At 42.7% G+C, this 13,099-nt stretch overlaps 1 protein-coding gene across 1 annotated transcript in view; it reads left to right on the top strand.

The window, feature by feature from the left end:
* The window catches only part of EXT1 (exostosin glycosyltransferase 1), a 181,426-nt gene extending 169,142 nt beyond the window's left edge, over positions 1 to 12,284 (top strand). Inside the window, exons 9-11 of the mRNA XM_051778487.1 lie at positions 2,721 to 2,881; positions 3,882 to 4,053; positions 6,612 to 12,284. Of these exons, the coding sequence (XP_051634447.1) occupies positions 2,721 to 2,881; positions 3,882 to 4,053; positions 6,612 to 6,797 (519 nt within the window). The 3' untranslated portion in view covers positions 6,798 to 12,284. The remainder of the gene's footprint in view (positions 1 to 2,720; positions 2,882 to 3,881; positions 4,054 to 6,611) is intronic.
* Positions 12,285 to 13,099: the final 815 nt, after the last annotated feature.

The following is a 13,099-nucleotide window of genomic DNA, read 5'->3' as shown; positions in this document are numbered from 1 at the left end:
GAAATTGCAACTGCTCTTCTTCTCTGTGCGGATGTTGTGCTGTGGTTAGACTGCTCCAGAAAGAGCCACAGTAACCCTCTTTTGCTTCACAAATGGAAGAAATAGTTGACATTGAACCTATTTCGTACCAAGGTTACACCTTGATAGTTTCTGCTAGATAAGAAAGAATATGGCTGCTGCCAAAGCACTTGTGTGCAAAGCCCTGCACAGCCCAGTAAAAGGCATTTATCCTAGGACTGGAGTTCCTGAGCAGGTTGTTGCTCAGGATGAAGGGTCTCAGCTGCCTTGGGGACCATGGTAAGACCTTTCAGGGACTTCATTGCCCTGAGGGTGTATTTACAGCAATTCCATGGTGAATTTCATGAGGATTTGGGGCTTTGTTTTGTTTTAACTGATACTTACTCGTCATCCAAACTTTGGAATCATTTAAGCTTCTGGAACACATATGAAGTAAATAAATAGCGTTCCTCATTCCTCTTGGCTGTGTTTTACCCTAAACATTCTGAAATGCAAATATTTGTTGTTGTGAGACAACATACATGTTTCTTTGTGGTTCTTCCCTCCTGTGAGCAACTTGCAGTTGATCCTGTGTGTTTGTGCAGTGGCTGTTTGCTCTATGAGCTCATGGCCCCTGTGCTGCAGACAGAACTAGCTGGCCAGCTCTTGCCGACACCCACCTTGCAGCTTTGGCGTGTCTCTGCCAGGGTGCCAGGGTCAGCAGCTCTCCTTGGTGGCTCTCCATGAAGAGCTGGTGGGCCTCCATTGCTTCACTTCCCCCACTGTACAGCTTATGCAAATGCGGTGTGACATTTCCTTTGAAAATGGCTGCTCATGGTGCTTCAAGGTCCAGAGAAAGCAATTTAGGAATGTGGTCAAATACAGTCACATTCTCCTTGAAAGGAGCAGTCACCAGGCACATCCTCTGGACTGTCCAGCCCTGGGGTAGTAAAGGTTTTCCATCCACAATGGAACAGCGCGTAATTGCTCTGTGACGGGAGCTGTTCCACATGCGCAGAGGGATGTGTGCGTGAGTCGTAATCTGAAATCAGCACGGGTCAGTGATCCGGAGGTTTAAGAGACTGGCAGCTTGGCTGGATTTTCCTGCTGATCAGCTGAGAGTGGCAATGCTGCTGGAAATTATATAGGATGAGAACTGAGGGATTTTTTTAATAAAGGCAGTTTACTCTTAGGGTGGTTGCTTTAGTCTGTCTCCCTGGTACAAGGACAGATAGTTGAAAGCACAAGAGAGGGCACTGAGTGCAGAAGCTTTATTATTTATTTAGTTTGAGATTCTCAGACTTCTCTAAAGAAAACAGATGTCACGTTTTATGGGAAAGGCCTTTATAGGGGAAAAAACTCTCTAGTTCTTTCATGTGGTATTGATCAGAACTATCACAACGGTAAGTGGTTTGTGCACATTGTCTTTCTAGTTGGCCTCAGATTCCTTGAAACAACTTTAAAGAAAATATCCAGTCCCTAACTTTGTGTTCCAGTCCATGTGTGACTCTTCTGTTTCATAAAAACACTTGTAAATGTGAGAAGTCTGACAGTAATCAACACGAAATGGGACTGTTCTCAGAGCAGCTATTTTTTATCTAACCTCTACACCCTTGACTTTGGCTGCTCTCCTGGAAGACTTTTCAAACATTTTTGAGCAAGGTTTTAGGTCCCTCTGGTACTGGAGCAACCCAATGTGCAGCGCAGAAGCAAAGCTCTCATTTTCTTGGGTTTGACTAGGACAATTAGAATCATCTTTAACTCATTTTAAAATAATTTTGTTCTAGCTTGAGCTCCAAATCTAAGCTGAAGTGGGGGGACTGCCAACCAACTTTTCGTTGCAGTTACCAAATTCTTTTCAAATATAATGCTGACAAGCTTTTTGCAAACTATCACAGTCATCCCTTTACTAGTATCACCAGGGTTTGTTTGGTGGGATGTTGGAGTAGCAGTGTCCTGTCACGTCTCAGTTCTCAGAGATTCGAGTTATTAAAATTGTTATGGCAAGACAATGTAATAGAAAACCACCACTGGCAGCATTTGGCATCCTCTTGTGGCTCATACAGTATCAAGCATTTTTCTTGAAGTTTAGGCTCCTGATGCCATTTAACTAAATGGGAATCTTATCTTTCTCTTTATTAAGCAATTATGTTGAACCTTTTCGATCACGTAGACACTCCTAAAAGTGTGACCAACGTGGTCTTCAGAACGCTCAAAGCAGATGAAAGATATAAATGGACTCCACACTGACTACCTGTTTTAATCTCACTAAGCCACCTTTACAATTTAAAGTATTTGACTCCTGATTTTCCAAGCTTCATGTTAACAGTGCTGAAATGTAGGTGAGATGCACAAAGACCTGCAAAAGTTTCAGTTTCCCACATGGCTGTTACCTCTTGGTATTGCATCGAAGTATAAATACATGCACCTACACCCATTCTTTTTGTAACTTGAAAAGGTTTGATATGTAAAGGGCAAGTTTGAAAATGTTAATGTAATGCTGTGATGCTCTAGACTCCCTTTAACAGGAACCATTAAAATGTGCATAATTATAGGGCAAAATGTCAAGCAGTCAGTTTAATTTACTGATGAATATATAGAATTAATGTTTTGCAACAGTTCCAAGATTCTGAATTGTGAATTAGTGGCAAGGTAATATTTTGTTTTGTTGACATTTGTTGAAACAGTTTCGGTATTCATTTGGCCTGTGCCTTTGTCCACAGGTGGATTTTGCCTTTACAGTTTGGCAGAGCTTTCCAGAGAGGATTGTAGGGTACCCTGCACGCAGTCACTTCTGGGACAACACTAAGGAGAGGTGGGGGTATACCTCCAAATGGACTAATGACTATTCCATGGTATTGACAGGAGCTGCTATTTACCACAAGTAAGAACCCGGAGCATCTGCTGTCCTCCTTCTGAATGAAACAAAAAATAGTAAAGAGGGGGTGGGGTGGTGGGGTGTGAAGAACATTCTTCCGGGGGGGGGTCAAAAATGGAAAGATAATAAGTCTACTTTTTATGGGGTAATAATTTAAGTTCTTGGTTTAGCTCTGGGGATCTGGTAATCATTATTGCGCTTGTTGGGTCTCTTTGAAGTCACTTGTGTTTTGAGGCAGTCGGACTGCTCTTTTTAACATCAGGAATTACACACTTCAAAGAGTTCCCGAATTCATTAAGATGCTTGGCTGAATGGCCTGTAGCATAGCAGAAAGGAGGTTACTTCCAGACCAGCTCTGGGTATGTGTTGGCTGACAGCTGCAGACTGCAAAGTCTTCTGGCTACTCTAGAAATGAAGTACAGTGGACGCATCACAGTTCAGCACATTGCAGCTTGTTGGAGAAACCCCCTGTGGTTAGGACTTCATCAGACCAAAGTCCTCTCTAGATAATAGGAAAAAGTCGGAAAATTTTGGAGTATCTAATCTACATCCCCACAAAGGAGAAGACAGGCCATAAGGGATAGTGTAGGCCCAAAGGAGAATAATTTCAACAGTAAGAGCAGCAGTAGGCCACCTTTACTAGAGTTCTTTCCAATGGAACAGTTTGGAAAGAAAAGGTGGGGGATGAATTCATCAGTGTTGTCTGTCACGTTATAGCAATATGGGGCTCTCTTTCCTGCTTGTCCTTTATCTTGATGCTTAGGTCTGCATTGTTTCTTTCAACCCAGTTACCAAAAAGGTGTATGTTCTGTTTCTCCATGAACACTGACTTGATGAGAAACTGATTTGTTTTCCCTTCTTGTTGGAGGATAAGACTAAAAAAGGATGTGGTGTATTGGGAGTTGGCTGGAAAAACTTGTGTCTGAACTGAGATAGAAATTTCCTGGAGCTTGTGGTACCTGAAAGCCCAGTGACTTGTATTAATAACTCTGCTGTTGGTTTCCAGATATTATCACTACCTGTACACTCATTACCTGCCTGCCAGCCTAAAGAATATGGTGGACCAACTGGCCAATTGTGAGGACATTCTAATGAATTTTTTGGTGTCAGCTGTGACAAAATTGCCTCCAATCAAAGTAACACAGAAAAAACAATATAAGGAAACCATGATGGGACAGGTATGTATTCACAGCATATTTTAGCAATTGGGATGAACTGATAATATAACGGGTTTGCTTCTAAGTTAGGTTTACAAAGTGATACAATTCTGTTAAATTTTTTTGCAGTTTTTATTTTAGCAGAACTGTAAATAGGGTGTGGATATGCTTATTATAATGAGAGAAAAGGTAAAGATGGCAAACATCTACTGTGGATGCTGCTTCTCTTCATAGTTTTCTTGCACAGTGTTATACACTGTGATTCCAAACTCCTGATGATTGTGGAGACTGAATTTCAGCTAAACTCTAGTTTTCTAATTCAGTTTTCTAGACCTAAGACCTAGCCATGGAATGCTAGAAGCAGAAGTAAATTCTAGAAAGGTTTTCTATTTTTTATTATTATTAATTAATATAATGTACCAGGCTGTCCCTGTGCTATTTTAAATTATATAATATGATTCAAGCACTGACATTGGACTGTCACAACAGAGGTAATTTGTGATATGTAAGCGGTGTTTTCCGACAAGGAACATTTTGTCCCACAGCCATGCCATCACTCACTATCAACCATGAAATGCTTGCTTTAGATCCTCTTCCATTTACTGGATAAACCCTCTGTCTTTACAGAAATGGAAATACCTCTAGTAACAGGGATACATGGTAACCTGGGGGCACTTGTCTTCCTACCCTGTGTGAGAGCAATGGGAGGAATAGGAAGTCCTGCAAAACCTGCAAGTCCTGAACAGCCTCCCATCTGTGGTGCCACGGTGTCTGTGATTCTCATTGCAAACAGTGCCATGATTACTAGGGGGCAGGAGAAATAAAGGGCCCTCTATTTTCCCCTCACATTTCCTCCTATTAGCGTTACTTGGATCTTTGACTGGGAAGTGACCATGACAGTTTGTAAACTCCCTTATCTGTATGTCACTGCGCTTTCACCTGAGGTATAGGTAGCATTCAGCAATTCTGACTCATCTGGGTGCCCAGGAGACCTTCTGCAAACAAGAAGGTGCCATCCAGAAAGTACCTATTGCTTCCAATTTCAGCTTCACCTCTCCACAGGGCTGTGCCTTGGCTGTTTGGCAGAGCCTGAACACTCATTTTTCATCCTACAGCGTGGGTGACTCGAGTCAGCCATGAACTATAACTCTCTCCTAAAGACAAGTTGTTCCTGCAGCTTTGGGAAATGTAATGGACCATGTTCATAATTCCTTGAAAGACAAATAAAAAATTAACATAACCTCAGTGTTGTGACAGAGATTAATAGTCGTATGGAAATTCACTGTTAATGGCCAAAATGTCTGCTATAATCCTCCAGCAACAAGCTTTTACTTGCTCTTTAGTGGCTTGGTATAATCAGGAGGCTGTAATCAATGCACATTATAACCTACCACTTGAGCTAAACTGGACAGGCCTTGGACAAAGATCAAGTTTGATACCACAGTCATTTGGCAAGTCCTTGACTTTATCTGTTTCTTCATGTTTTAATTTACATCCTTTGACTTTATGAATTTGTATTTGTTTTTAAACTATAGTGGAACCATAAGTGCTATAGAGAGATGCATGGGAAGTGGCACAAAAAAATTCTTAGGCTCTCAGCATTCATACTTTATCTTAAATAATAGTTTTATTATGTTTATAAATGCTCTTTAGGTACAGATAAAGAATAACAACATCTTTAAAGCTGTCAGGACATTTTTTTTCTAGAGCTGCTGAGTTTCAATGGATTTCCACAAGGATTATAGCTGCCCTGAACTTTGGAAAATCAGGCCACAATATTTTGCATGTATGCAGTCAAAGACCTTGGATCTTTTCCTTGGGTCAGAGTTTAGCTTGATGTAGTGTGGAACATCAGTTAATTTTCTTTATCTGTGAGACAGTATTGTCTGATGCACTGGCCTTGGCCAGTGGGATTCCTGGAAGCATCCTGCTTTTCTCTGCAGGATGTCTACACACATGAGTAATGCCAGCTTCTGCTGAACTCGCTTAAAAGCTGGTTGAAATTACTTTTGTATAAATTTCTGCAGATCTAGACTGCAAACATGCAGTTTTGACCCTGAGAAACTGTAATAATTGTTTTCTTCCTATGGCTGAAGACCATGGGCAGCTGTTGGGCTGGGCTTGGGTGTGCACCTCTGCTGAAAAACAGTGACCTTCTTATCTTTCTTAGTGGTTTTTAAGTACTTGTTCTATCTCTGAAATAACTGGAGCGTTTGAAAGAAAGAAGAGTTAGAGATAAGGTGAAATAGAGTGTGATGAACTATGGAAGGGCTGCTCATGGATGTCATGCTCCACATCAGGCTGGCTCGTGCTTGAACTCTGGTCATCACGCTGCACTGCCCTCTGCTCGTTTTGGAAAGTTGGGGGTTTCTGGCTCACCACTGCTGGCTCTGCAGTGGGCAGGGTGTCCTTCCCCCTGTTTGAACCCCCTGAGCAGATTTTAGCCGCCGCAGAGCCACACACTCCTGAGCCCCAGCACGGCCTGGCACCATGGTGTCAGCCTTCCCATGGCACTTGTCCTTCTCACCATCCTGTTGTATCATGGCCAGTGTCTGATCTCTGCTCTCCTCTCCACACAGGCATCCCGGGCCTCGCGCTGGGCCGACCCCGACCATTTCGCCCAGCGGCAGAGCTGCATGAACACTTTCGCCAGCTGGTTTGGCTATATGCCGCTGATCCACTCGCAGATGAGGCTCGACCCTGTCCTCTTTAAAGACCAGGTCTCCATCCTGAGGAAGAAGTACCGAGACATTGAACGACTCTGAGGAGCGCTGCTGAGGGGGCCGAGCCGCCCCCTGCCAGACTGTGCCGCCGACAGCAAGCGCCCGACCCCGCACGCGGCGTCCTGGCTCCGGGGCGCGCTGCTCCGGACTGCGCCGAACCGCCCGGCAGGCTGCTGTCGCTGAGACTAGGTCGTGTACAGTTTCATTATGGAACATTAAATAATTATTTTTGAAATGATTGCTATGCAGGTTTAAACTTTTTTAATGATCAAAAAAAAAACCCTATTAAAAACAGAGTTCTTTCTTTAATCAAAATTGTGTTGGTTGTGAATATTTCAGAGCTGCCATTTCTTTCTTTCGTGCATTTGATTGTCAATGCAATTTTCATTCCTTTTCCCCTGCACAGTTAAACGCTGGAATCTCACGGAGACAAAATGCATCAGGTTCAGAAACAAACTGAGCACAAGCAGGACATAACCGAAGTATTAACATTTCTCATTTACTGCTGACTTTTTAGTTTTTTGCCTGTTTTCCCCAAACCAGTAGCAGCCACTGCAGCTAAACTCCTTTGGACACATGGAAAACTGGAGAACTCCCAAGGAACCAGACAAGAGGGTAGATCCTTCTGGTTGAGGACCCCATTTTTAAAGGCCATCAGCCTTACATTGAAGGGAGAGAGGAGCATTATTATGGAGGAGCAAATCAGTTGCATGGAACAAAGGGACACGTGTGCACAGCAGGGCTGTAGTGCTGGGTGTGTGTATTGTGGTTGGAGAGGTGCATCCGGAGTGTGCCTGTCCGTGGGTGGCTGAGCACCCCAGGGACAGTCAGCACGGCCAGCTGTTGTCATGGTCATGTGGGACACCCAGAGCTTGTGCAAGTCCCTGCTGCTGGGGGCAGTGGTGCCACTTGGCCGTGGCAGCCAAACTTCTAGAAGTAGCTTTTTTCTGAGGGCAAAAGGGGTTTTCACAGAAAACAAGAAGGCATGTTAGTGCTTGCAGTGCAGGAATTTGGCCTGTAACAAACTGGTTTATTTGAAGTCAAAGCATGGGCTTCTCCTTCTCTTTTTTTGTTTTCTTTTTTTTTGTTTTTTGGAAGTGCAAATATGTGGAGAAATTCCCTCTTGTAGGTCTGACACCTGAAGTAAAGTGTATGGTCAGACACTGGTTACTGGCAGCAGTGGGTACTCCCAGGTATACTTGGGGGAAGGTAACTCACAAAAAACCTGTCCCTGAAATACCAGTGCTGCTCCCACTCCAAAATGGTTTTAGCATTTCAAATATAAGTATTTTTAAATTGAAATATTCCAATTGTTTATTTCTCTGTAGTTCTTTGCTTATTTATTTGTTTCTTTACATTGAAGTATGAAAACAGAAGCAGTCATTTGGGTCAGGAAGGTGCCATTCCAATTTGATTAGAAAATAAGCACTTTAAAAATGTTTTGAACTTAACATTTTGATGGGGTGCATTTGGGGTGCTCTGTAACTATTACTTCCCCCAAAACCTCCAGCAAGAGGTTTTAGTGCCGATGCTCAGAAGACCAGCAAGCCTTTCTATACCTCATTCCTTTGTAAACAGGCAATCTGGTAGCAGGGATGAAGAGTAGTTGGACCCGAATTTTCACCAATTTCATTCAGGCTCAGGCACCAATTTAATATGCAGCTTTAAGCATCTCCCATAACCAGGGCATGCCTCAGTTTCCACCTTTGTAAAAGTAATAGCTGCTGGTTGTAGAGAGAATGCTGTGAAGCTTAAATGCTTTCTGTTGCTGTTAAGATCAGAATCCCTAAATGAAAAGTTGCTTTAAAAGTGCAAAGTGCACATTGCTAAATGTTTGTATGCAACTTGACATGTAAAGACTTGCAGAGAGTGCTTTGCTTTGCATATGTATTGCAATATTTAAACAGAGCACAGCGAGTTAGGGCAGGAACATCAGCTTCCTGACATTTTGTGTTAGAATCATTGAATGGTTTGGGTTGGAAGAGATCTTAAAGATCATTTAGTTCCAAGCCCCCTGCCACGAGCAGGGACATCTTCCACTAGACCAGGTTGCTCAGAACCCCATCCAACCTGACCTTGAACACCTCCAGGGATGGGGTATCTACAGCTGCTCTGGGCAACCTGTTCCAGTACCTCACTACCCTCATAGTAAATAATTTCTTCCTAATATCTGATCTAAACCTGCCCTCTTTCAGTTTAAAACCATTACCCCTTGTCCTATCACTACATGCCCTTGTAAATCTGAACCAAATCTTTAAAGGAATCTGCCAAAACATGTGTGAGACTGCGGCTAGTGACTTATGCTGCTGAAAGGAAGAGGTGCCACTTTTCCCATCACTTCTGTTGCTCTCCCAGTCCCTGGCCATGAAGTCTCACCTCATACCTTCTGCCACCTTCACCAGATGTTTCTGTGAGCCCATTTAACTCTCTACACTCATGGAAAACTGTCCAGTGATTTATTGGATTTTTCTAATGCCATTTTAGAGATTTAAATCAGTATGTGGAGAGAAGTATAAAGAGGCAGCAGTAGGTGGGCAGGGCCAGGGAGGGAAAGGGAGCAGGATATACTCCAGTCTGTGTAGAGTGAGCTGCTAATTCAGCTGCCCTCATCTCATAAGAACCTGAACCTCACTTCCTGGTGCTCTCAGGTCTGTGTTTGCCGATCTGCGGAGGAAAGTGAAATCCAGTGGTTTGATTTTCCAGAGTGAATGGCTCAGTGGCTCCCATGGTGCTTTTCCTCTTGGAGGTCAGTTAGCTCTTTCGATGACTGGAATAGACCTTCTTAAATTCGTTTTTTGGAGAATGTGCCAAACACTGGATGAGGTCGGCGGGGTTCATGTCCCGTGTGCAGGTGGGCATGCAGCCATGTCCACAAGAGCATCTGCAGCTCTGGGAAGCAGTCACTGGTCTATAGCCAGCAAGAGGGGCCAGGGAGAGGGAAAGGGAAAAGAGGGGACCTTACAAAAACAAGAATTACAATTCTGCTTGGGTTTTAGTTAATGCCATTTGGGGGCACACGGGTTGAGGTTTTAGTTAGAAAGGGAGTAACTAACCATTTTCGGAGTGCACTGAGTCAGGCCAAGCTTTTAAGCTGTTTCACATTCTGTTATCGTCACTTTTTGGGGTGGCTGAAAGAGACTGTGCTAAAGTTCACTCTGAGTGTGATTTGAGGCCCCTTCTGTTTACAGATTGCTAATTAAACAAGTAACAATGGAAGGCTTAGCTCTAGAAGGGATGTGGATAGGTAGGAGCGTTTCTCTTTGCAGTATGTTACCCGGGCATAGTCGTCTTGCCTGGAAAGAATGTGCCTCAGGGCCAGTCTCGAGAACAGCCGCTGGTCTCCGTGTCCACTGCCCAGGGACCCAGGGGAAGCAGACCCAGCTTAGAGACTTGTTCTATTACACTCGATGTGTCTGTTCTTGGCCAGCACTCCTAGGACAGCAGGCAGAGCCTCCCGCATGTAGCTGTGTCAGGCAGAGTTGTGTTGTTTCCTTAGTGAATGAAATCACCCTTTTGTCATGTCCCAGGTGCAAGTTAATGGTTCTTTATTCTTTTTTTATTCCCTTCCCAATTCAGATGGTGCTGAAACAAGGTTCACTCCTTGTAGGTTTTTTCTGTTATTATTTTTCATTAACAGCAGGCTATGTTAGCCTTTACTTTACAGGTACTTGAATGCCTGATGACTTGACTGAGTGTTACGCATGTGGCCTTTTGTAAAGGTTGCTGACCTTAATTTAATCAGGGGTGAGATGGGTGGATGAATGTTAATAGATCCATGCCATTAAAAAAGAATAAAAGTAGAGATTAGAATTTGGGAGAACTGATTAATTTTTAATTGAATTTATTAAAGGAAAAAAAAAAGAGAGAAAGAAACCCTTCCCAGTTATAATTTGAATAAGATCTACTGCAGGAGGAAGGTTTCATGAGAAAAATGCAACACAAAAATAGGGGCAAACTTCCAAGATAGAAAGTGCCTGGCACTCCTTGCAGTCCCTTGGACCTGCACAAGATTTTACTTGCCCTCTTTCTATTTTGTGAGAACCCCTAATTATTACCATACCATTTTCTAGATGTGAATGTTTAAGCTTTGTAATAATTTCATAGTGAACACACTGGTGTGCTAATGCATGGCTATCAAGAGCTTTGATCTTTTCCATTGGAAAACAATGGATTTGATCAATTTTAGATTGCAGTTTCTCTTTTAGAGCCAATTTTGACAAAGAAATTAATCTCTCGCCGGTGGGCGCCTTTTAAAATAGCTCATTTACCAAAAGATGTTATTTGGAGAATGGAAGTCATCATTTGACACTGAAGCAATGAAAGAAACAGCTAGATGTAGTTTTTTTAAAAATCTTTACATGCCCAATGTAAAATACTGTCCTCCTCTTTCAGACTCCCCCCTTACTAAAAGACTACTCAGTGTTTGTCATAACGTCTATATCAATTGGCAACGATTTGTTAATTCTTCCAGTTAAACATCCTCTTACAGCAAAGGATGGATTGGTGGTCTGCTCCTTTTTTTTTTTTTCCAGGCAGCTCTGATGTCTGTCCTGGAAATGTGGCCTTCAAGGGCATCAGCCTGACAGAGCCATTTCCCTGGGTGTTAGCAGGACTTCACGGGATGGACCTGTGGTCTTCCAAGAAGGGACCTGCCCTGTGCAGGGTCTTAGCTGGTGTCTGCTGGAAGTAAAACTGCATCTTCCAAAATTTTGTACGTCTCACCCTTGTTTAAAACTAAGTCAAGCTGGCCTTTATACCACTATTTTAACCGTCTTCACACACATTTTTTAGGTTGGAGTTAAATTAGGGGGAGTTAAATTAGGCAGGGGTTAAATTAGGGACAGGGGGGTTATGGGACTTATCAGATGCTTTGAGATGCTCCCTCCCACTCTTTCATGATGTTTTTAGTGACTATTTCACAGTGGATTAGCAATGATCCAATGGGCCTTGCGACCTTGTACATAATTCTGTATATTTATTTTGAGAGAAAATATGTATAGTGTTTGGATTATGAGAATGGAAACCTGAAATGGGAATTCTTAGGATGGCAAATGTAAAGCAAAAAAGCAAACAAAAATACAATCTTATTTTGTATAAAATGTACATTTTTGAGAAAAATTTTCTAATGCATTACCAATGTTTTCATAGTGCTGCCACATCTTTTTTAAAGTGTTTCTCCCTCTTTGTTTGACTATTGACAACATGGTGCAATTAAACCTAAAGCAAATGTGTGAGTGAGAGAAAAAGAGAGAATGAGAAATTAAAAAGCCATATAATTTGGTTTACTTCATTAACCTGTATAACATCATAGGTTTACCATCTAAGATAGGTTGTTTTTATAGATAGTGTCACCAAAGACTTTTTTTCTTCAGATTTATTTTGAAAAGTTGTTAATAAAGGACGTACATTTCTGTTGCAGTGTGTTCTCATTTTTAGGGTAGAATAACAAATCTTGCTTGTGCTCTTGAGAATGCAAATTTGGGAGCATGATTGCCATGTGTCTCAAGTTCAGGATAGTTAAAGGAAAGGCTCTTTATCTTCTTTCTCCTTGGCCTGAACAGAGCAATGACTCTATGTATATCCTGTGTCTTTGTTCCGTCAACAATATACGTGGTATAGCATTTATACACAGCAGTCTCTAGTCCAGCAACACTGACAGGTGTTTACTGTCTTATGTGAGAGCAGCAGAACTCTCAGTCTGTGTCACTTGTGTAAAGCAGGACAGTCTCCCTGCATTGTGACGCAGTCATTGGTAGGTAACGGTGACTTTTAGGAGCCACCGTAATGTGTGTGTGCAAAAGTGATCACCACCCTTTGAAGGCTGATCCTTGCAGGCTGAGAATATGTGTATTAATTTAATGACCCATATTTATTGTTAGGAGGTTATTAGAAGCCTGTCACAGTCACAGGGGTTCACATTCAGCTCTCCTAACTCTAGATAAATACAAAGTACTCCTCTCTGTCAGAGCTGGACCTCACTGTCACCCTGCCTAGTCAATAAACAGAACAAAGCACTGCTAGGAATTATCCTCCTCACCTTTTTCAGACGTGGGCTTTAGCATAAGATAAGTTGTGCCTCACATGTGCTGGTTTTCTGCCTGCTGATGGTACAGGCACACTGATTGCAGGTCCTGCAGCCCAGATGCCAACATCTGGTGGGATGAATCCCACACTGGGAAAGTTCCTGATAATGCTAGTGGGCTTAGGATCATGGCCTGTACATTTGAGAGATTAGTCACTGGTTTGTTCCTGTCTGAGATGTTCAGGCTGCCCTCATCCCTTCTGGGGTTCAGACTGCCAGAGCATGGAGAGGTCATTATGTTGACCCATCTGATGTGCCAGTC

Source organism: Manacus candei, unplaced genomic scaffold, assembly GCF_025592945.1.
Source record: "Manacus candei isolate 608988 ecotype Guabito, Panama unplaced genomic scaffold, ASM2559294v1 h1tg000013l, whole genome shotgun sequence".
Taxonomy (NCBI): Eukaryota; Metazoa; Chordata; class Aves; order Passeriformes; family Pipridae; genus Manacus; species Manacus candei.
This window is presented reverse-complemented; position numbering and strand designations above follow the sequence as displayed.